The sequence below is a fragment of the Pezoporus occidentalis genome, unplaced genomic scaffold (genome assembly GCF_034315485.1).
Source record: "Pezoporus occidentalis ecotype Australia unplaced genomic scaffold, CSIRO_AGI_Poc_V1 ctg391, whole genome shotgun sequence".
NCBI lineage: Eukaryota > Metazoa > Chordata > Aves > Psittaciformes > Psittacidae > Pezoporus > Pezoporus occidentalis.
This window is the reverse complement of record NW_026915715.1, coordinates 122,830-144,978: the sequence shown is the minus strand read 5'-3', so window position 1 is coordinate 144,978 and position 22,149 is coordinate 122,830. Positions and strand designations below refer to the sequence as shown.

Below are 22,149 nucleotides of genomic sequence, written 5' to 3'. Positions count from 1 at the left end.
GTCCCACCAGGCTTCGATGGGATCCTGCTCTGGGGCCGCAATCCCAGCTCCCAGCTCCTTCCCAAAGCCGTGTGCTGTGGCAGGATCGACCTCCTGCATGGAAGCCCGTGTCTTTGGGCTTCCAGCCCCGTGCTTCCCTCTGTTGCTTTGGCTTGGAAGCGCCTTTCCCTGCCTATGGAGCCGTCCCAGTGCTCATCCCGAGCACTGGCGTTTATTAGCGCTGGTTTAAACCTCTCTTCTCCCAATTGCCGCTAACCCACGGCACCGGCTCCTTCCACCCCTTCCTCTTCCTCGCTCTTGCGGGCGCAGGGAGGTGTCAGCGCCGTTCCCTCCGCTCGGGATTGAAGCTCGGGGTGGGAAGGGGGCGCTGGGCGCTGCGGGATCCCTTCGGCATCAGCGCGGGCCGCATTCCCCAGTGGTTTCCTCTGGAAGAGGAGGGCGCAATGAGCTCCTCCTGCGGGATTCGGGCTGAAGGGGAAGAGGCGAGGCGGCTCCCCCCCGGGCTTGTGCCCGTGTTGGGGTAGGGAAGGGGGTTGCGGAGCCCGCACCGTGCCGGTGATGCGGGTGCGGAGCCCGTTGCGGGCGCTGCTCAGCGCCGTGCGCTGATGGAGGCGCTGGAGGAGCCGCTCCGCGGCCGCGGCCGAACGCGCGGTCAGGTCCAGGCGCGCAGGGGGGATCCTCAAGGGCATCTCCCACGTCCCCACGAATGAGCCCCATGGGGAGGCCTGGTGGGGGGGGGGGGGGTGGGGGGGTGGTGAGCAGAGGGGAGCACCCCATGGGTGCTGGGGGTGGGCCCCCCATGGGTGTTTATGGCTCACCTGCGAACGGGGTATGGAGGGGAGCAGATGCCCCCGGTCGTTGGCGATGATGGGTGTGGAGCCCTCTGAATGCTTGGGGGGCTGGGAACAGGGGGGGGACGACGATGGGGTGAATGTTTTTTTTTGGGGGGGGGGGCAGGATTAGGTTTAGGAGGGGTCCCAGGGAGTCCAGGCCGGGTCTAGAGGGGTCTTGGGGGGGGGTCCCAAGGGGACCAGGTTGGGGATGGGGCAGTTCGGGGGGGTCCTGGCCTGAGCTGGGGGCTTAGGGGGGGGGTCAGGCTGGGACTGGGAGGGTGCCGGGTGTTCAGGATGGGGCTGGGGAGCCTCGAGGGGGCCCATTCTGGTGATGGGGGGTCCCGAGGGGCTGATCCGGGACCGCGGGGGGGGGGGGGGGGTGTCTTAGGAGGGGTCTGGGGCAGCGCAGAGGGGGGGTCCAGGGACACCAGGTTGGGGCTGGGGCAGTGCTGGGGGGGGCTCAGGGGGTCCCGGCTGGGGCTGGGGGGGTGCCAGGGGTTCAGGTTGGAGCTGGGGGGTGTCAGGACCGGGTGCGGGGGGTTCCAGGGAGTCCCGGGGGGTCCGTTCTGGTGCCGGGGGGGGGGGTGGTGGGGTGGTGTCCCGGTGCCGGGGGGGGTCCAGGCGGTACCTTCGGGCCCGGCAGGGGCACGCTCCAGTTCTGCAGGCGATGGGCGCTGAACGCGTCCTCGTACTGCGGGAGAACGGGGCCGGGCAGCGGCTGCACCGGGACGGGACCCCCCAAGAGCCCCGGTACCCCCCATTGTCCCCCATTGTCCCCCGTTATCCCCGGTTTCCGTGTCGTCCCCCCCCATCCTCACCTGCCCCGCTCCGTATCCCGCCGCCATCATCCGCCGCGCTCCGTCTCCTGGCAACGGCGACGCTGCACGGGGCTTGCGCGCCCCCTGGCGGACGCATCGGGCGCTGCCGGCCGGGGGGGGGGGATTCAGCGCCCCCCCCCCCCCCCCCAGCACCGATACCGGTGTCCCCCCCCTTACCGATAACGGTGTCCCCCCCCCATTACCGCTACCGGTGTGTCCCCCCCATTATCGATACCGATCCCCCCCCCATTACCGCTACCAGTGTCCCAACCCCATTACCGCTACCGGTGACCCCCCCCCATTATCGATACCGGTGTCCCCCCCATTACCGCTACCGGTGTCCCCCCCATTACCAATAACGGTGTCCCCCCCCTCATTACCGCTACCTGTGTCCCCCCCCCCCCGCATTATCGATACCGGTCCGTCCCCCCCCATTACCGATACCGGTGACCCCCCCCCATTACCGATACCGGTGTCCCCCTCCATTCCTGCTACCGGTGTCCCCCCCATTACCAATAACAGTGTCTCCCCCCCCCCATTACCGATACCGGTGTCCCCCCCCCATTACCGATACCGGTGTGTCGTCCCCCCCATTACCGATACCGGTGTCCCCCCCCATTACCGATACCGGTGTCCCCCCCCATTACTGCTACCGGTGACCCCCCCCCATTACCAATACCAGTGTCCATCTGTCCCCCCCACAAGCGGCATCTGGGTCTGGGTCTGGGTCAGGCTCTGGCTCTGCCGACCCCGGGCTTAGGGTCAGGGTCAGGTTTAGGGTCAGGGTTTAAAGCTATTTGGGGGGGGGGGGGTGGTGGCAAGGGGCAGCCCCCCCATAGGGTCAGGGTTAGGATCGGGCTTAGGGTCAGGGTCAGGCTCTGGCTGAGCCGGTCCTAAGGTTGGGCTTATGGTCAGGGTTAAGGCTGTTTGGGGGGGGGGAGATGTTGTCGTGGAACTCCCCCCCCCCCATGGGGACAGGGTTAGGGTTAGGGTCAGGTTTGGGGTCTGTGTGTTGTTCCCCCGCCCCCCCCAGCAGCACCCACAGGCACCCAAAGGACCTTCCAGAAGGGACCTTTTAGGTGGTGGGGATGTGCGACACTCTGGGATACACCAGGATACTCCGGACACACTGGGATACACTGGGACACTCTAGACACACTGGGATACACCGGATACATTGGGACACACTGGGACACTCTGGACACACTGGGATACACTGGGACACACTGGGATACACCAGGACACACCAGGACACGCCGGGACACACCGGGATACACCGGAACACTCCCCGATACACTGGGATACACTGGGATACACCGGGACACTCCCCAACACACCGGGACACACCGGGACACACCAGGACACACCGGGACACTCCCCGATACACTGGGATGCACCAGGACACTCTGGACACACCGGGATACACTGGGATGCACCACGACACACCAGGACACACCGGGACACATCGGGACACTCCGGGACACTCCGGGATACTCCAGGACACTCCCCAATACACTGGGATGCACCAGGACACACCGGGACACACCAGGACACACCGGGACACACCGGGACACACCGGGATACTCCGGGACACTCCCCAATACACTGGGATGCACCAGGACACACCGGGACACACCAGGACACACCGGGACACACCGGGATACTCCGGGACACTCCCCAATACACTGGGATGCACCAGGACACACCGGGACACACCAGGACACTCCCCAATACACTGGGATGCACCAGGACACACCGGGATACTCCGGGACACACCAGGACACACCGGGACACACCATGATACTCCGGGACACTCCCCAATACACTGGGATGCACCAGGACACACCGGGATGCACCAGGACACACCGGGATGCGCCAGGACACACCGGGACACACCGGGATACTCCGGGACACTCCGGCCACGCCGCCTCTGGATTCACTTTGACTTTATTTCTTTTCCCGATTAATTTCGTTCCGCTTTGTCTTTTCCCGGTGCCTTTTTGCCAATCCCGGTGCCGGTGGCGGCTCCTCACCGGGGACACCCAATTGCTAAAGCCAATGTGGGGGGGGGGGGGGGGGGGGGGGGGCGGGGCGACCGGGCGACTCCTCCTCCCTCCCCCCCCCCCACCCCCTTTCCCCCCCCCCCCCCTCCTCTTCCCGGGGCGCTTCGGGGCCGCCCGACACCAAAATGCGGTGTGGGGGGGAGGGGGGCACGTAAAAAACGGGGCAAAACATCCAATAAAACGTTAAATAAAACCCAACCGGGGCTGCGCCGGTTTGGGGGGGGGGGGGATGGGCCGGGATTCCTGGCTTCAATTTATGCGGCGAGTCCCGGCACGGATCCCGGCGAGCGGCGGCTCCCGCAGCGGAGCCGAATCGGTGCGGGGCTGGTGCTGGACGGTGGTGATGGTGATGGTGATGGTGATGGTGATGGTGGTGGTGATGGTGATGGTGATGCTGATGGGGGGGTTAAAGCGCCGGGCAGGTGACCTGGTGCCGGATGCCCTCATTGCAGATGAGGGCGGCCGCCCGCTCGTCGCCGTCGCCGTGCTGGCACTGCATGTAGCTGATGCCGTGGGGCGAGTAGCTGTGGTGGGCGCAGACGTTGCAGGGCCGGGTCATGGTGCCGCCGGTGCTGCTCCTGTGGGGTTGGGGTTGGGGTTGGGGGAAGAGTCAGTGCTCATCGGGGTCCCCACCGGAGCCCGGTGACGGCCACCGGTGCCTGGCGAGTCCCTGTCGTTGTGTGGTGGCACCCATAAGGTGGCCATGGGTGCCTGGTGATGCTCCATAGAGCACAGTGATGTGTGGTGGCACCCATAAGGTGGCCATGGGTGCCTGGTGATGCTCCATAGAGCACAGTGATGCCCGGCAGCACCCATCAGTGCCTGTTGGTCCCTCTTGGTACCCAGCAAAGCCTGTGGTGCCCGGCAGCACCCAGTAGCACCTATCAGCCCTCCCCAGTGCCCAGCGATGCCCCATAGACCCAAGTGGTGCTTGGCAGCACCCAGTAGCACCTAGCAGCACTCCTCAGTGCCCAGCGATGCCCCATAGACACAAGTGGTGCTTGGCAGCACCCAGTAGCACCTAGCAGCCCTTCTCAGTGCCCAGCGATGCCCCATAGACACAAGTGGTGCCCGGCAGCACCCAGTAGCACCTAGCAGCTCTCCTCAGTGCCCAGTGGTGCCCCATAGACACAAGTGGTGCTTGGCAGCACCCAGTAGCACCTAGCAGCTCTCCTCAGTGCCCAGTGGTGCCCCATAGACACAAGTGGTGCTTGGCATCACCCAGTAGCACCTAGCAGCCCTCCTCAGTGCCCAGTGATGCCCCATAGACACAAGTGGTGGTTGGCAGCACCCAGTAGCACCTATCAGCCCTCCTCAGTGCCCAGCGATGCCCCATAGACACAAGTGGTGCTTGGCAGCACCCAGTAGCACCTAGCAGCCCTTCTCAGTGCCCAGCGATGCCCCATAGACACAAGTGGTGTTTGGCAGCACCCAGTAGCACCTAGCAGCCCTTCTCAGTGCCCAGCGATGCCCCATAGACACAAGTGGTGGTTGGCAGCACCCAGTAGCACCTATCAGCCCTCCCCAGTGCCCAGCGATGCCCCATAGACCCAAGTGATGCCCGGCAACACCAAGTAGCACCTAGCAGCACTCAGTAGCCCCATAGACCCAAGTAATGCCCATCAGCACCCAGTGGTGCCCACTGGTCCCTGTTTCGCCTCAGTGCCCACTGATACCCAGCAGCCCCCAGTGATGCTCATCCAGTGACAACCCCCCCCCCCGGTACCCATTAGTTCTGGTGCTGCCCCCCCAGACCCCACTGCTGCCCCCCGGTGCCCCGCTCACCGGCAGTCGCTGCAGGCTCGCTGGCATTCCTTCCGACGGTAGCGGCAGATCAGCGCCCAGATGAGCAGCGCGGGGAGGCTCAGGAGCAGGAGCGAGCCCAGGATGGAGCCCACGATGATGCCCGCTTGCCGTCCCCCTACGGTGCGAGCACAGCCTGTCACCGCCGGCCTCCGCACCGGCTGCCACTGAGCACCGCGTCCCCAGCACCCGCACAGAGCCTCCCCTTGTCCCGTCCCCGTCCCCGCTTCCCAACCCGTGTCCCCGGCCCGCACTCACTTGCGGCCGGGCTGAGGTTGAGCTGGCACACGGAGTACCCCACGCGGTTGGTGACTCGGCACTGGTAGACGCCGGCGTGAGCCTCGGAGAGGCTGCGGATGAACAGGTCCCCGGGAGCTCGTCCTGCAGCCGGGACAGGCGGAGGCGTCAGCGCCCGAGCCCCCGGGCACGGGCAAGGAAGGGCACGGCCCGGACGTGAGCACAAACAGGCGCCATGAGCAGCTCCTGCACCCATGGGAGCCGCGGTACGTGCAGCCAGGAGCACCCAAAGGAACCCTGAGCAGCTCCTGCACCCATGGGAGCCGTGGCACGTACAGCAAGGAGCACCCAAAGGAACCCTGAGCAGCCCCTGCACCCATGGGAGCCGCGGCACGTACAGGCAGGAGCACCCAAAGGAACCCTGAGCAGCCCCTGCACCCATGGGAGCCGTGGCACGTACAGCCAGGAGCACCCAAAGGAACCCTGAGCAGCCTCTGCACCCATGGGAGCCGTGGTACGTACAGCCAGGAGCACCCAAAGGAACCCTGAGCAGCCCCTGCACCCATTAGAGCCGTGGTACGTACAGCCAGGAGCACCCAAAGGAACCCTGAGCAGCCCCTGCACCCATTAGAGCCCTGGTATGTACAGCCAGGAGCACCCAAAGGAACCCTGAGCAGCCACTGCACCCATTAGAGCCGTGGTACGTACAGCCAGGAGCACCCAAAGGAACCCTGAGCAGCCCCTGCACCCATGGGAGCCGCGGCACGTACAGCCAGGAGCACCCAAAGGAACCCTGAGCAGCCCCTGCACCCATGGGAGCCGCGGTACGTACAGCCAGGAGCACCCAAAGGAACCCTGAGCAGCCCCTGCACCCATGGGAGCCGTGGTACGTACAGCCAGGAGCACCCAAAGGAACCATGGGCAGCCCCTGCACCCATTAGAGCCGTGGTACGTACAGCAAGGAGCACCCAAAGGAACCCTGAGCAGCCCCTGCACCCATTAGAGCCGTGGTACGTACAGCCAGGAGCACCCAAAGGAACCCTGAGCAGCTCCTGCACCCATGGGAGCCGTGGTACATACAGGCAGGAGCACCCAAAGGAACCCTGAGCAGCTCCTGCACCCATGGGAGCCGTGGTACGTACAGCAAGGAGCACCCAAAGGAACCCTGAGCAGCCCCTGCACCCATGGGAGCCGCGGTACGTACAGCAAGGAGCACCCAAAGGAACCATGAGCAGCTCCTGCACCCATGGGAGCCGCGGCCATGAACACACATGAGCACCCAAAGGAGCCGTGAGCAGCCCCCGCACCCATGGGAGCCCCCCGCGGCTGTGCCATGGAGGGGCTCAGCCCCACAGCACCCACCTTGGAGGGTGCCAGAGGGCAGGCGTCCTCTCCCCCGTAGCCATGAGCACCCATAAGAACTCACCCATGAGCATCCCCAGCACCCATGGGAGCCCCACTGGGTTGTGCCACGAGTGGGGCTCAGCCCCACAGCACCCATGGGAGCCCCCCGGGGCTGTGCCATAGAGGGGGCTCAGCCCCACAACACCCATGGGAGCCCCCCGGGGCTGTGCCATGGAGGGGGCTCAGCCCCACAGCACCATGGGAGCCCCCCGGGGCTGTGCCATGGAGGGGGCTCTGCCCCACAACACCCATGGGAGCCCCCCGGGGCTGTGCCATGGAGGGGGCTCAGCCCCACAGCACCCATGGGAGTCCCCGGGGGCTGTGCCATGGAGGGGGCTCAGCCCCACAGCACCCATGGGAGTCCCCGGGGGCTGTGCCATGGAGGGGGCTCAGCCCCACAGCACCCACCTTGGATGGTGCCGGAGGGCAGGCGGCCCCCGCCGTATCCGTCCGCCAGCTTTGCCCATTGGTAGGCGAGCGGGGAGGTGCCCCCGCGGCTGTAGCACCGCAGCAGGACGCTGCCGCCCTCGATCTGCTCCCCCTCGGTCCAGCACTGCGGGGTAACCGGTTTCTCTGTGGGGACAAGGACCCGGTCACTATGGAGCCAACGGGGAAGGGGACATGGAAAACGGGGGGGGGACACACACACGACACTGACCCTGCACGGTGACGATGACTTCGTGCACGGCCACGGTGTTCTTCTTCACGCGGCACTGGTAGGTGCCGGTGTCGGAGACCTGCAGGTCCGCCAGGCGGATGGAGGCGTCGTGCTGGCTGGGGTCGGTCTGCACGAAGGCGACGCGGTCCTGCAGCCCCGAGCCGCTGCCGTAGTTCACGTGGTGGTCTTGGTAGGACAGGAACTGGGGGGGGAATCAAAGAAGGGAAGGGGGGGGCTGAGCAGGGGTGGTCCCTATAGGGGGAACCCAAAGCTGGCAGCTTGGGGGGGGGGGGGGAAAGCACTGCCGGGTGCCTGCCCGGCTGTGCCGGACCCTGCCTGGTCCATCCCTGTCTCACTTGGTCCATTCCTGCCCTTCCAGGTCCATTCCTGCCCTTCCAGGTCCATCCCTGTCCCGCCTGGTCCATCCCTGCTCTGCCTGGCTCATCCCTGCCCTTCCAGCTTCAGCCCTGCCCTGCCTGGTCCGTCCCTATCCCATCTGGTCCGTCCCTGCCAGTCCAGGTCCGTCCCTGTCCTGCCTGGTCCATCCCTATCCCACCAGGTCCATCCCTGCCCTTCGAGGTCCGTCCCTGCCCTGCCTGGTCCATCCCTGCCCCTCCAGTCCTTCCCTGCCCTGCCCGGCTCTGTCAGACTCTGCCTGGTCCTTCCCTGCCCTGCCTGGTCCATCCCTGCCCTTCCAGTCCTTCCCTGCTCTTCCAGTTCTTCCCTGCCCTGCCTGGTCCTACCAGACCATCCCTGTCCCGCCTGGTCCATCCCTGCCCCTCCAGTCCTTCCCTGCCCTTCCAGTCCTGCCCTGCCCGGCTCTGTCAGACTCTGCCTGGTCCTTCCCTGCCCTGCCTGGTCCTTCCAGACCAACCCTGTTCTGCCTGGTCCATCCCTGTCCCTCCTGATCCATCCCTGTCCTGCCTCATCCATCCCTGTCCCTTCTGGTCCATCCCTGTCCTGCCTGATCCATCCCTGTCCCTCCTGGTCCATCTCTGTCCTGCCTGGTCCATCCCTGTCCCTCCTGGTCCATCTCTGTCCCTCCTGGTCCATCCCTGTCCCTCCTGATCCATCCCTGTCCCTTCTGGTCCATCCCTGTCCTGCCTGATCCATCCCTGTCCCTCCTGGTCCATCTCTGTCCTGCCTGGTCCATCCCTGTCCTGCCTGATCCATCCCTGTCCCTCCTGGTCCATCCCTGTCCTGCCTGGTCCATCCCTGTCCTGCCTCATCCATCCCTGTCCTGCCTGGTCCATCCCTGTCCCTCCTGGTCCATCCCTGTCCCTCCTGATCCATCCCTGTCCCTCCTGGTCCATCCCTGTACTGCCTGATCCATCCCTGTCCTGCCTGATCCATCCCTGTCCCTCCTGGTCCATCCCTGTCCTGCCTGATCCATCCCTGTCCCTCCTGGTCCATCCCTGTACTGCCTGATCCATCCCTGTCCCTCCTGATCCATCCCTGTCCCTCCTGGTCCATCCCTGTCCTGCCTGATCCATCCCTGTCCCTCCTGGTCCATCCCTGTCCTGCCTGATCCATCCCTGTCCCTCCTGGTCCATCCCTGTCCTGCCTGATCCATCCCTGTCCCTCCTGGTCCATCTGTCCTGCCTGGTCCATCCCTGTCCCTCCTGATCCATCCCTGTCCCTCCTGGTCCATCTCTGTCCAGCCTGGTCCATCCCTGTCCCTCCTGATCCATCTCTGTCCTGCCTGGTCCATCCCTGTCCCTCCTGATCCATCCCTGTCCTGCCTGGTCCATCCCTGTCCCTTCTGATCCATCCCTGTCCAGCCTGGTCCATCCCTGTCCCTCCTGGTCCATCCCTGTCCCTCCTGGTCCATCCCTGTACTGCCTGGTCTATCCCTGTCCTGCCTGATCCATCCCTGTCCCTCCTGATCCATCCCTGTCCCTCCTGATCCATCCCTGTCCTGCCTGGTCCATCCCTGTCCCTCCTGATCCATCCCTGTCCCTTCTGGTCCATCCCTGTCCCTCCTGATCCATCCCTGTCCCTCCTGGTCCATCCCTGTCCCTCCTGATCCATCCCTGTCCCTCCTGGTCCATCCCTGTCCCCCCTGATCCATCCCTGTCCCTCCTGATCCATCCCTGTCCCTCCTGGTCCATCCCTGTCCCTCCTGGTCCATCCCAGCCGTCCCTGCCCGTCGGGACGGCGGCCGCTGGCACCGCTGCCACTCACCACGTTCTCGGGGCCGGTGCGCTCGGGCGTGATCTGGATCCACTCGATGCCCACGCCCTGGGGACCGTTGTCTTCGGGTTCGAGCACATAGGGACAGCCCAGCTTCACCGAGTCGCCCTTGGCCAGGTACAGCACCTCCCGGCCCTTGCTGTTGATCCTGACGGCCAGGAGGAGAGCTGGGGAGAGAACAGCACCCATCGGACCGGCACCCGGACCCACAGCGCCCCACATCCAGCAGCCCCCGACCCACGGGGAGCAGGGACCCATCCTGGTGGGGCTGACAAAGGGACGTGGCTGCTCGATGCCACCAACACGGTGGGTGCTCTGCTGACCACGGGGGGCGCATCCGGCGCCCTTGGGGTCCCCTCCATCCTCAATGGCATCCCTGCGGGAGCCGATCCAGGCGCCGGGGTGCCCCGGCCGTACCTGGCATGAGAGCCAGGAGCAGGAGCAGGCTGGCGCCGGGCCCTGCCATGACGCTGCAGCCGTGCAGGTGCTGAGGAGGAGCGGGAGCAGACGGCAGCTCCGCGGCGACGGGGCAGCGGGGCCGCTCGGGGCCGCTTTTACATGCTGGGTCGGGGCGCTCCTCCCTGTGGGGAGGATGCCTTTGGGATGACTGAGTGGCTCCAAGCTGTGCGTGAGCGCTGCCGCCCTGCTCCACTCCCTACCCCCTAATTAACCGTGGCCGTGGTGTGGGAGCCCATCCATAGGGATGCAGTGATGAGGGGGGGGGGGGACACGGGATGGGATGACACACCGGCGCATCCCGGCCGCTGGACCCCATAGATGGTTATCCCGGTGGGAAAAGGGGATGCTGTGGGAGCATCGTGGTGGCACGGAAGTGCCAAAGTGAAGGTTCTCCAAAAGATCTTGGTCTTGGGGCAGGATTTGGGGCAATTGGAGGTTAAAGGTGGGGTTTGACCATGGGTTAAGATCCTGCAGATCCCGCTTCTGGTCCAGCCCCTTGGCCAGTGGCCACAGGGATGCTGAAGCCATGTGGGACCGTGACACCCACCAAGGCGACGTTGGTGGCACTGATGAGATACGTGTGGAGATGTGGCTGAGACTCCAGGCCGCAGCCTATGGCGTGGGGATGTGGTGGCACAGGGATGTAGGGGCATGGCAGCACCAGGGTGTCCTGGGTTCAGCAGTAGCAGTCATTTTTCTCCTTCTTAGTAGCTGGTGCAGTGCTGTGTGCAGCAGCTGGGAGCTGAGGGCTGGGATTGGGGACAGGGATGCTTGGCCATGTATGGAGGGGACAGGGATGCTCAGACAGGGATGGAGGGGACAGGGATTCTTGGCCATGGATGAAGGGGACAGGGGTGCTTGTCTACGGATGGAGGGGACGGAGAAACTTGCCCATGGATGGAGGGGACAGAGATGCTTGTCCATTGATGGAGGTGACAGGGATGCTTGGCCATGGATGGAGGGGACAGAGATGCTTGGCTATGAACGGAGGGGACAGGGATGCTTGTCCATGAATGGAGGGGACAGAGATGCTTGGCTATGAACGGAGGGGACAGGGATGCTTGTCCATGGATGGAGGGGACAGAGATGCTTGGCCATGGATAGAGGGGACAGGGATGCTTGGCCATGGATAGAGGGGACAGGAATATTTGGCCATGGATAGAGGGGATAGGGATGCTTGGCCATGGATGGAGGGGACAGGGATGCTTGGCTATGAATGGAGGGGACAGGGATGCTTGGCCATGGACAGAGGGGACAGGAATATTTGGCTATGGATGGAGGGGACAGGGACGCTTGGCTATGAATGAAGGGGACAGGGATGCTTGGCCATGGATGGAGGGGACAGGAATATTTGGCTATGAATGGAGGGGACAGGGATGCTTGGCCATGGACAGAGGGGACAGGAATATTTGGCTATGAATGGAGGGGACAGGGATGCTTGGCCATGGATGGAGGGGACAGGGATGCTTGGCTGTGAATGGAGGGGGCAGAGATGCTTGGCTATGAATGGAGGGGACAGAGATGCTTGGCTATGAATGAAGGGGACAGGGATGCTTGGCCATGGACAGAGGGGACAGGAATATTTGGCTGTGGATGGAGGGGACAGGAATATTTGGCCATGGATGGAGGGGACAGGGATGCTTGGCTATGAATGGAGGGGACAGGGATGCTTGGCTGTGAATGGAGGGGACAGGGATGCTTGGCCATGGATGGAAGGGACAGGGACGTTTGGCCGCAGATGGAAGGGACAGGGATGCTTGGCTATGGATGGAAGAGCAGGGGCTCGGCTGCTCTGGAACTCGGCTGCTCTGGGACTCGGCTGCTCTGGGACACGGCTGCTCTGCTGCGGGTGCCGCGGTCCCTGTCCCCGCCGTGCCTCGCCTCCCCGTGCCGTGCCCCGCGGCGCAGCTCGGCCGCGCTGGCCCTTCCCAAGGCCGGACCGCCCGGGCCGGCTCCACCGCCCGGCGCAGCCACCCCGAACGCTGCCCGGGGCCAGGAGCTGCTCCAGTTCCTGGCCCGGAGCTGAGCTCACCGCGGCCGGGTCCTCGCCGGCTCCGGGCCGGGCCCGGCACGTGTTGAGCCGCGTCTGTGATTTCGGGGCCGCAGAGTTCGGGTTGGCCCCGGGGCAGCCCCGATGCGGGGCCGGTTCCTGCTGCCGGGGCCGTGGCTCGGGGATGCTGCACCCCGGTGCGCGGCGGCTTTGGAGCCCCCCCCCCCGGGGCTGTGACAGCGCCAGGACCGGGGGTGGCACCGCCGGAGCGGTCGGGGATGGAGATCGGAGCCCGGCTCCCAGCACCGGGGCCGCGCAGCAGCCGGGGAAGGGCTGGTGAGAGGCCACGGAGGCGGCTCCGAGCCCCGGGCACGTTCCCTTGTGCCGCTCTCGTTATTGCTCAGCTGCTCTGACAATTACTCAGAGCCACTCCTCGGCCCTCGGAAGCACCAGGGCCCAGAGCCGAGTGGATGTGAAGTGTTTGCATCATGCTCTGTGCTTTGACACGGCCACAGGGCCTGGGGGTGATGCGATGGGGAGGTGGTGGCACTGGCAGGGCTGGGTGTGGGGAAGAGCCTGGCTGGCTCTTTGGGACACCCAAGGTTGGGGGACAAGGACATGGGCGCATCCAAGAGCTCTGCCCATGGAGACGGGCAAGAGGTGAGCTTGGGAGTTGGGCAATGAGCCTTGGAGCTACTCCAGCCCCACGGGCAGCTCCTGACCCCAAAACCCCCAGTGAGAGAAGGGTGAAAGACACCGTCTGCTCATAAACATCTCTACTGGGAGGAAAGAGCCTAAGAAAGCATCAGCCCCTTGGTGGAGCCTGGCCCCACGCCGCGCCGGGCCTGGCCTGAGGCTACGATCGCTCGGTGCTGGTCCCTCAGCTGCACTTGGGCACAGAACTTCTCAGGCACACCAGAGTCTCTGCAGAGGAAAGAAAGCATCAGAGTCAGGACCGGGGCTCCGGAATGGATCCTCTTGGATGAGGATGGAAAGGAAGCTGGGAGGTGGTGGGAAGCCAGGAAAGCCATAGGGATACACAGTACATAGAATCACAGAATGCTTTGGTGGGAAGGGAGCTTAAAGCTCATCTCGACCCATAGGCAGGGACCCCTTCCACTGGAGCAGGTTGCTCCAAGCCCTGTTGAGCACTGCCAGGGATGGGGCAGCCACAGCTTCTCTGGGCACCCTGGGCCAGCGCCTCAGCACCCTCCCAGGGAAGAGCTTCTGCCTAAGAGCTCATCTCAGCCTCCCCTCGGGCAGGTTAAAGCCATTCCCCTTGGCCTGTCCCTGCATCCCTTGTCCCAAGCCCCTCTCCAGGTTTCCTGCAGCCCCTTTAGGCACTGGAGCTGCTCTGAGCTCTCCCCTTCAGGAGCCTTCTCTCCTCCATGTGGCAGCAGGGGCACCACATTTTCAGCTCTAAAAGGCTCTTCTAGATGCGCCCCCCCCCCCCCCCGGCCATGGGGAGCACCCTGGGGTGCTGCGCCCTGTCCCAATGGCTATGGGTGTCCCATGTCCCCTGCACCCCAGGGGTGATGCGCGAAGTGGCCCTCAGCTCCCTCCTCTTCCTTGGGGTCTTCCTTCCTCCAGCTTTCCTCAGGGACCTGCTGCTCACAGGGGGAATGCCATGGAATCGGATGGAGCTGGGGACCCCCAAACCGACCCTGGCCCAGCCCCGAGGGCAGCAGAAGCCATCGTGGTGGCTGCAGGAGCCGAGATGGATGATGGCAATAAAGAGATGGCCCTTGTCCAAAGCCCCTCTCCAGGTTTCCCGGAGCTCCTTTTAGGCACTGGAGCTGCTCTGAGGTCTCCCCTTCAGGAGCCTTCTCTTCTCCAGGCTCCAGCCCCAGTGCTGAGCCCTTCTGTGGCATCACCTGAGCTCCTGCAGCTTCTGCTCCTTGAAGCGGGCGATGCGCTGGTGCCGGCGCTGGGCCTCCTCCTGCAGGTGCTTGAACTCCTCGAAGGCGGCCGCTCGCTCCTGCGCCAGCTCCTGCTGCCGCTCCTGCGCCTGGCGCCGCACGGCCCTGGCGTGAGCCTGGCGCTCCGCTGCCTTCCGCTCCTCCTCGGCCTTCTCCTTCTCCATCTGCTCCTGCTGCGCCCTGCGGGACAACGCGGCGGCGATGACGGCGCCGGCCCCGCGCCGGCTCGGCCCCCGCTGAGCGCCGGGCCCCGTCCCGCGCACCGGAGGATCCTCTGGAACTCGTGGCGGTCCTGCTGCGCCTGCACGGCCATGGCGTGCTCCCGCTGCGCCATCTGCTCCCGGCGGCTCTGCTCGAGCCGCGCCGCCGCCGCCGCCTTCAGCCGTGCCAGCTCCGTCTCCTTGCGCCGCCACTCGCGCTCCGCAGCCTCCTGCCTGCGCTTGGCTCTCAGAGCGTCCTGAGCAAGGGGACAGGGGTGACGACGACGACGACGGGGGCGAGGATGAGGAGGGTGAAGGAGGCAGCAGGGAGGCAGCTGCTCACTTGCTCTGCCTGGTGGTCCTGGGCCTTCTCCTGCATGGCTCTGAGCCGCGCCAGCTCCTTCTCCTTCTCCACGCGGATTTGCTCCTGCTCGGCTTCCAGCTTGGCCTCGCGCTCCTGGATGGGTCAGAGCCTCGTGGGTGCTCCCAGCAGCACCTCCACAGCTGCACCCGCACCAGGGCCCTGTGGCAAAGGCCTCTCACCAGCTTCTGCCTCTGGTACTCGAGCACGCGCTCATCCTCCAGCCGCTCCAGCTCCCGCTGCTCCGCCTTGAGCTTCTGGTTCTCGGTGTTGATGCGTTTAATCTCAGCCTGGATCTGCCTGTGCTGCTCCTGCCTCCGCTCCATGTCCTGGGAACAGAGGGTGAGCACCCAGCCCCTTTCCAACGCGACGGAAACCCAGCCCCAGCCCCTCCTGCTCCCTGGGGCTCGCACCTTCAGATCCTCCAGCTTCAGCCGCTCCAGGTACTGAAGCATCTCCTGCGCCTCCTGGTCCCTCTGCTCGGCCCTCAGAGCCCGCTCCTCCGCGTTCTGCTCCATCTGCCTCACCAGCCCCTGTCTCCCTCTGGGAAGGAAGGAAGCAGGACGTTCCCTCTGGCTCTGTGCCATTCCCAGAAGTGGAAATGCCACCACGGGCGTCGGGTGCTGCCAGGTCCCACCGCGGTGCCGTGGTGCGAAGGCCTGGGAAGAGGAACCCTTCCACGGACCTGATCAGCTCCTGCTTCCGCCTGCGCTCCAGCTCCTCCTGCATCTCCTCGGCCTTTCTCCTCTCCACCTCCATCATGTTGTCCAGGCGCTTCTCCTCCTCGGCCAGCTCCTTGGCAATGATCTGTTTCTCCAGGACCTGCGCGTCGCGGATCATGTGGCACTTGGCACCGAGGATCAGCTGCGGGGACAACGGGTCTCCTGCTCTCCCAGCCGGACTTGGACGGACACATGGATGAGGAGGGGGGGGAAAGGAGAGGAACCCACTGGGCAGCACCCAGGGTTTGGTCATCCCCACCTCACTGAACTCCTTGATCTCATCCTCCTGCTCCATGCGCATCCTGTTTGCCCGCTGCAGCACGTGCTGGGCCCGCTCCCGCGCCGCCTCCTCCAGCTCGTTCAGCTTCCCCGTCTGCTTCCGCACCGCCGCTGCCTTGCGCTGCCTCGATGCCTCCTGAGGGGACAAAGCTCATCCTGCTTGTCCCCTCGTGCCCAAAGCCGGGCTGAGCCTGCCTCGAGGGACCCTGCATCCCGGCATGGAGCCAAGGGGCATCCCCTTCCCACACCAGTCCTGGCAGAAAGGCAGCACAGGGGCTTCATCCCAGCCTCTGGGGACTCCTTCCCACCCAGGGAGCTTGGTGGGGATCAGAGACCTGAGCGGTGCTGCTTCGGGCACACCGAAACATGGGTGCCCAAGGGATGGAGGTGGGAGCTCCAGGGCCATGAGGCCGGTGTCAACCACCCTCCAGAGCCCAGGAGCAAGTGGGGAAGGACAGAAAAGGGCAGGAGAGGAGGGAAATGCCTACGAGAGCGGCCTCCTTCGCTGCTTTGAGGGCTGCCAGCTTGGCCTCACGCTCCTCCTTGGTCAGCACTTGAGCTGCTGCTTTAATGCGCTGGAAATCCTCGGGAGTCATGATGAGGGATGCTGGGGGCTTCTCCTCAGTGGTGCTGGGGTGGGGACAAAGAGCAGTCAGTGGTATGGGAGTGTCTGAAAGATCCCCCCCGTTCCCTTCCCCGGGTGCCCAAGCCAGGAGCAGCTCCTGGACCAGGATGGGAGTCACCCTGGAGCAATGCAGGAAGCACCCAGGCTGTGGGATCCTGGCTCTCCCAGTCATGGGGGCAATGGAAAGTGAAGGGAAAGCTGTGATGCACAGGGGGACAGGACGCTCACCTTGGAAACCCCAAAACCTCCAGTAACAGAATACCCAACATCTTTCAGGCCAGCTTGACTTCCCCAGTTTTCCTTTGGGAAAATCCTCCTTCCCCCCAATCACCTTTCCCCATCCCATCACTGCTCCCATGTGCTGCCTTGAAACCTCTGTTGATCCAGGGGAGCTGAAGGTGCCTTTTCCCTCTGTTTGGGGCCACTCAGCCTGTTTGGCAGCCGCTTGGCTTTGACTCTGTGCACCCAGGAATGCAGCTGGGATGAGAGGAGGAAGCAGCGCCCAAACACGGGGCACCCTCTGCCCTGCCAGCGCTGGGCCACCAGGACAGCGCCGAGCCATGAACCCTGCCATGAGTCAAGCTGTGGTTTGGAGGAAATCACCGAAGCTCCCGGTGCCCCCGTTTCCCTCCTTGTAAAAATGTGGATAATAACACGGGGAGCTGGCCCGAGTTAATGACTCCGTGCATTACTCAGGTACCATGGTGACGCGTGCGGCGGAGGAGCGTCCATTAACCAAATGCACGGAGCACTTTGAAGCTGCTCAGGACTAAGAATTTACTCATGATTATTGCGTGTCACCTTTCATCCACCCTGGTGAATAGGAACAGATACCTGCATAATGAGCGCTCCCCGGCTGCATCACAGCATCGCATTCCAGGACGCTTGGCCCCATGCTCACAACGGCCCTCATAAATGGAGTGACACATTCGGCCGCTGCCTTGGCCGGCCTCGTGTTTGGGTGAGCAGCCCCGGGATGCCTGGGCCTTGGTTTTCAGGAATTGCACCAGCATAAATTGTTTCCATCGAGCTCCGCTTGCCGTGGCCGGAATTGGGGTCTTGCCTTTGGCACCGGGGTCGGATGGGACCGGGAAGGGAGCAAAAGCAGCTGCCAAAGCAAATCCCGGCTCTGAGGGCTTGGTGGGTGGGAGAGCATCGGGTGGAAGGGTCCGAACGGGAGGCAAAGATGAACCTTGCTCCAAACAGCAGCAAAGAGGGCGTCTGAGCTTCCAATGAGCCTGAACTGGGATAATGGCCCTGCTCTCGTTACGTGCTGCAGGTTTCAACGGGGGGCAGTGATGAAGGGCTTATAAAGCAGCCCCACGGGGAAACACGGAGCTCCTGGGACTCCTCTGCTGCCTTCCACAGGGCAGGTTGGGACTGGGAGGTGGGAGGCAGCGTCCGATGCGTGACGGGGAGCAGGAGGCCTCGAGGAGCTCAGAAGGCGCTTTTCTGGCTGCTCTGGGGAGGTTTATGTTGGGCTTTTATGGGTTTTAGGATGATTCAGTGCCTCTGTGGCAGGGCCCATCCCTCCTGCACCAAAACATTCCCAAGTTCCGCGCATCGGAGCCACCAAAGCTCCTCCTGAGCTGCTGCTCGGGCCCAGACTTACACGAGCTCCCGGATGAAGTCCTTGGTGATGATTAGGGTGGTCTTAGGCTCGTACCTGCCAAGGGACAGCGCTTTGGGGGCTGTCCTCACATCCCGAAGGAGCACAATGGGGCTGTCGAGGCGCGAGGGCTGCGAGGAAAGATGGGGTTTACTCCGGGTTTACTCCTGCTGCTGGGCTCCAAGAGCCTTACACACCACCGCAACCGGTGCCGCGTGGGCATGGGAAGGGGATTCTGGCCTCTGAAGGGCTGATGGGGACATGGGGGGGAAACCAAACGCACCCCACGGCACTGGGTTTACTGGGGTTGCTGTCCCACCCGGAGCCGGTGGGGCTGAGGAGCCCATTGCTGCCTGCTCAGGGCAAACCCTCACCCAACCACAGCCCTGGCACCTCCATCCTGCTGAGCCCTATGGAACCAGGGCAGAACTGGGTGGAAACCGGCCCCAAAGGAGCCCAAGCTCGCTGGGAGCTGGTGGGGAGGGGGACGAGGATGAGCTCCAGGCCCGGCCTTGCAGGGCAGTCACTGGCAAGGAGCACAGGGCAGAAACCAGTCCTCCCAGTAGGGCCGGGACTGGTGCCAGTGCCTTTGCTCAGGCTGAGGCTGCCACCTAGTGAAGAGTCACCGGCTCCCTTCCCAAGGGCAGGGGGGGATTCCCTGAGCCCGGGGCAGGGAACCCCCAGAACCAGTTGGAGGTGGGAAGCAGACACATGGTTTCCCTTGGAATTCCTGTTTAAACTCCTGCTGGAACAAATCCCACAGTGCCCTGGGAACGCTGCCGGCAACAGTCCCTGCAATCCTGGGATGGGTTGGGTGGGAAGGGGGCTTAAAGCTCATCTAAAGGCATGGCAGGGACCCCTTCCAATGGAGGAGGATGCTCCAAGCCCCTGTGTCCAACCTGGCCTTGGGGCAGACACAGCTCTGGGCACCCTGTGCCAGCGCCTCAGCACCCTCCCAGGGAAGAGCTTCTGCCTAAGAGCTCATCTCAGTCTCCCCTCGGGCAGGTTAAAGCCATTCCCCTTGTTCTGCCCCTTGACCCCTTGTCCCGAGCCCCTCTCCAGGTTCCCTGGAGCCCCTTTAGGCACTGGGAGCTGCTCACCCAAAGCGGTGACACTGGTGCAGCTCCTCAGCACCCCGGGCCCCGAGCAGGAGGTGTTGAACCAAAGGGTTTGGCCCTGAAAGCCTCCGTGCAAACAGCGATAACGGGGCTGCTGCCACCGCAGCCACCCGCCCGCTGTCCCTGGAGCCAGGAGAACTCCTTGGACAAGACCTGGATTAATCGCAGGGATTAATCAGGCTGCCTTGAAGGCCTCTGAGATAAGGCTTGATCAGAAACCTGGCCAGGGCTTGCTGGCCGGGAACGCTCCCAAGCTGCAGCTGGGAGCGGAGGTAATCTTCATTGCACGCTTCCTTCCTCTCCTCTGGAAAGCCAAAGGGGGAGTTTGGCAAAGCCTCTGTGGGCAGATTCCTTCCAGGCGATAAGGTCCAGAGGAGGGAATGAAAGGCACAAAGAAGGACAAGCACCCAGCGCACCCATTCCCACCACTGCCCCTTGGCACCGAGGGTGTGTGAGCACTGGCAGGGCCGGTGACTGCAGCCCTGCCCTGGGCAGCCTGTTCCAATGCCTGAGCACCCTTTGGGGCAGGAATTGTTCCTCAGCTGCATCTAACCCTGCCCTGGGGCAGCTTGAGGCCGTTTCCTCTTGTCCCATCCCTTGGGAGCAGAGCCCAGCCCCTCCTGGCTCCATCCTCCTGTCAGGCACTTGTAGGGAGCCATCAGGTCCCCCCTGAGCCATCGGAACCCCCCCAAGTCCCTCACCCCTTCCCCATCACTTGTGCTCCAGGCCCTGCTCCAGCCCCATTGCCCTTCTCTGGCCCCTCCTCAACGTCTCTCCTGCAGTGGGAACTGGAGGTGTTTGCTCAGTGTGAGACAGGGCAAACCTTGGACCTTGCATCTTGCGCAGGGTGGGGAGAGCCGCGGCCATAAACCCCAGCGAGAGCACCCATAGAGGTGATAACGGGGCGGGGGGACACACACACACAAACCAAACTCCATCGTCCTTGCCCCTGTGCACCCGGGTCCTGCTGCGGGGAGGGAGCTTTCCCCCCCTCCCCGAGTGCAAGAGGAAGGAGCTGAGCTCTGTTTATCTCAGCCCAGGGCACCCAGCCAAGAGGTCAGAGACTCTCCAAAGGGACCAATCTCGTAGCTCCCTGATGAAAGTCTATGGAATGCTGGCCAGGAGCTGCTCTGGAAGCTTCCAGCCCTTGCTCCTTTCATAGAATCACAGAATAGTTTGGGTTGGAAAGGACCTGAAGATCATCCAGTTCCAACCCCCCTGCCATGGGCAGGGTCATCTCACACTAAACCATCTCACCCAAGGCCTCGTCCAACCTGACCGTGAGCACCGTCAGGGATGGAGCATTCACAGCTTCCCTGGGCAGCCCATTGCAGTGCCTCAGCACCCTCACAGGAAAGAATTTCCTCCTTAGATCCAATCTAAACCTCCCCTGTTTCAGTTTGAACCTGTTACCCCTTGTCCTGTCACTGCAGTCCCTACTGAAGAGTCCCTCCCCAGCATCCCTATAGGCCCCCTTCAGACACTGGAAGCTGCTCTGAGGTCTCCCCGCAGCCTTCTCTTCTCCAGGCTGAACAGCCCCAACTTCCTCAGCCTGTCTCCATACAGGAGGTGCTCCAGCCCCTGAGCATCCTCGTGGCCTCCTCTGGACTTGTTCCAACAGTTCCACGTCCTTTTTATGCTGAGGACCCCAGAACTGCACACAATGCTCCAGGTGAGGTCCCACCAGAGCAGAGCAGAGGGGCAGGATCACCTCCATGACCTGCTGGTCACGCTCCTTTGGATGCAGCCCAGGACACGGTTGGTTTCTGGACTGTGAGTGCACCCTGAACCCAGCTCATGTTCATTTTCTCATCAACCAACACCCCCAAGTCCTTCTCAGGGCTGCTCTGAATCTCTTCTCTGCCCAACCTGTAGCTGTGCCTGGGATTGCTCCCACCCAGGTGCAGGACCTTGCCCTTGGCATGGTTAAACTCCATGAGGTTGGCACCAGCCCACCTCACAAGTCGAGGTCCCTCTGGATCCCATTCCTTCCCTCCAGCGGATCAACCGAACCCCACAGCTTGGGGTCATCGGCAGAATCGATCCTTATATCCCACGTGCTAGAGCCCAGCTCCTCGCCTTGCAGCCCTGAGCCTCCCGTCTCTCCCTGACCACCAACCCACCCCGAGGACGGGGCTTGGGATGCTCCTGGGAGGCAGAGTGAATCCCGTGCTTTCCCGGAGTGGTCCCACAGCAGAATTCCAGGGGCTGCAGCCGCATTCCTTACCCGGGAGCTTCAGGAACAGGGATTACAGAGGGGGTGCGGTGAGCGGGGCAGGATGAGGCCCTGCCTTGTGTGTGTGTGTGTGTGGGGGGGGGTTCTTACCTGCTTCTTCCCGAGCAGCAGCTCATCCTCGGCTGCGGAGCTCTGCGCCTTCCTGCGGTACCGGCCGCGGGGCGCCGGGATGCTGCTGGGCTGCGGGGAGAGGGCACCGGGGGTTCCTTGGTACCGGGGGTACCGGGGGAGCCCCGGGCCCGGGCCAGGCCGCGCTCACCATCCCGCTCCGCTTGACGGCCGCCAGCCGTCGCCATGGCAACGCGCCCCTTCCCCACCCCTGTTCCCTGGCAACCGCGGGGCGCTGCCGAGCGTGCGCACTGGGCGGCGGAAGGGCGCACTCCGTGTCCGGGGGGGGGGGGGGGTGTGTGGGTGTTGTTCTGCGCGGCTGACCGTGTTTACGCGTACACACCGCCCTGCACACGCACACGGGGCACTCGAGGTGTTCCCCCCACCCACGACACCCCCTCAACACCCACACCACCCCTTCAACCCCCCCACACTCACCGCAACCACCCCTTAAATCCCCCCCTCCGAGCCCGGCAGGGAGTGAGCAGCGCCAGCCCCGCCCCTCCCCGCTAAC

The 22,149-nt window shown here is 64.0% G+C and overlaps 2 protein-coding genes across 4 annotated transcripts; both read right to left on the bottom strand.

The window, feature by feature from the left end:
* Positions 1 to 251: 251 nt before the first annotated feature.
* On the bottom strand, positions 252 to 1,745 carry CFAP126 (cilia and flagella associated protein 126). The gene is made up of 5 exons (XM_062632615.1): positions 1,652 to 1,745; positions 1,462 to 1,524; positions 819 to 899; positions 549 to 725; positions 252 to 425 (listed from the first exon to the last, which is right to left on the bottom strand). Exons 1-5 carry the CDS (start codon positions 1,679 to 1,681, stop codon positions 252 to 254), a joined length of 525 nt encoding a protein of 174 aa, XP_062488599.1. The 5' UTR covers positions 1,682 to 1,745.
* A 6,133-nt stretch (positions 1,746 to 7,878) lies between these two features.
* CFAP45 (cilia and flagella associated protein 45) lies at positions 7,879 to 21,901 on the bottom strand. 3 transcript variants are annotated; one of them, XR_009967395.1, is made up of 14 exons: positions 21,787 to 21,901; positions 21,618 to 21,707; positions 18,177 to 18,304; positions 16,428 to 16,569; positions 15,920 to 16,075; positions 15,624 to 15,802; positions 15,352 to 15,481; positions 15,121 to 15,267; positions 14,921 to 15,034; positions 14,641 to 14,834; positions 14,333 to 14,557; positions 13,304 to 13,382; positions 10,001 to 10,176; positions 7,879 to 8,018 (listed from the first exon to the last, which is right to left on the bottom strand). XR_009967395.1 is itself a non-coding variant. In XM_062632608.1 (12 exons), the coding sequence occupies exons 1-12, from the start codon at positions 21,787 to 21,789 to the stop codon at positions 13,253 to 13,255; spliced, it is 1,638 nt and encodes a 545-aa protein (XP_062488592.1). In that variant the 5' UTR covers positions 21,790 to 21,901; the 3' UTR covers positions 13,218 to 13,252. The 3 variants fall into 3 exon arrangements, 1 of the variants encoding a protein (XP_062488592.1); XR_009967396.1 differs by lacking the exons at positions 18,177 to 18,304; positions 21,618 to 21,707; positions 21,787 to 21,901 and adding an exon at positions 17,399 to 17,547; XM_062632608.1 differs by lacking the exons at positions 7,879 to 8,018; positions 10,001 to 10,176 and having other exon boundaries at positions 13,218 to 13,382.
* Positions 21,902 to 22,149: the final 248 nt, after the last annotated feature.

Excerpts from the sequence above, each read along its gene's own strand:
- CFAP126 (XM_062632615.1), bottom strand. The coding sequence starts at position 1,681 with ATGATGGCGGCGGGATACGGAGCGGGGCAG. Across the intron at positions 1,525-1,651 it reads CGGGATACGGAGCGGGGCAG|TACGAGGACGCGTTCAGCGC; the intron begins GTGAGGATGGGG and ends GTTCTCCCGCAG. Across the intron at positions 900-1,461 it reads TGCCCCTGCCGGGCCCGAAG|CCCCCCAAGCATTCAGAGGG; the intron begins GTACCGCCTGGA and ends CCCTGTTCCCAG.
- CFAP45 (XM_062632608.1), bottom strand. Across the intron at positions 15,268-15,351 it reads TGAAGCTGGAGGATCTGAAG|GACATGGAGCGGAGGCAGGA; the intron begins GTGCGAGCCCCA and ends CTCTGTTCCCAG. Across the intron at positions 14,835-14,920 it reads AGGACCACCAGGCAGAGCAA|GACGCTCTGAGAGCCAAGCG; the intron begins GTGAGCAGCTGC and ends CCCCTTGCTCAG.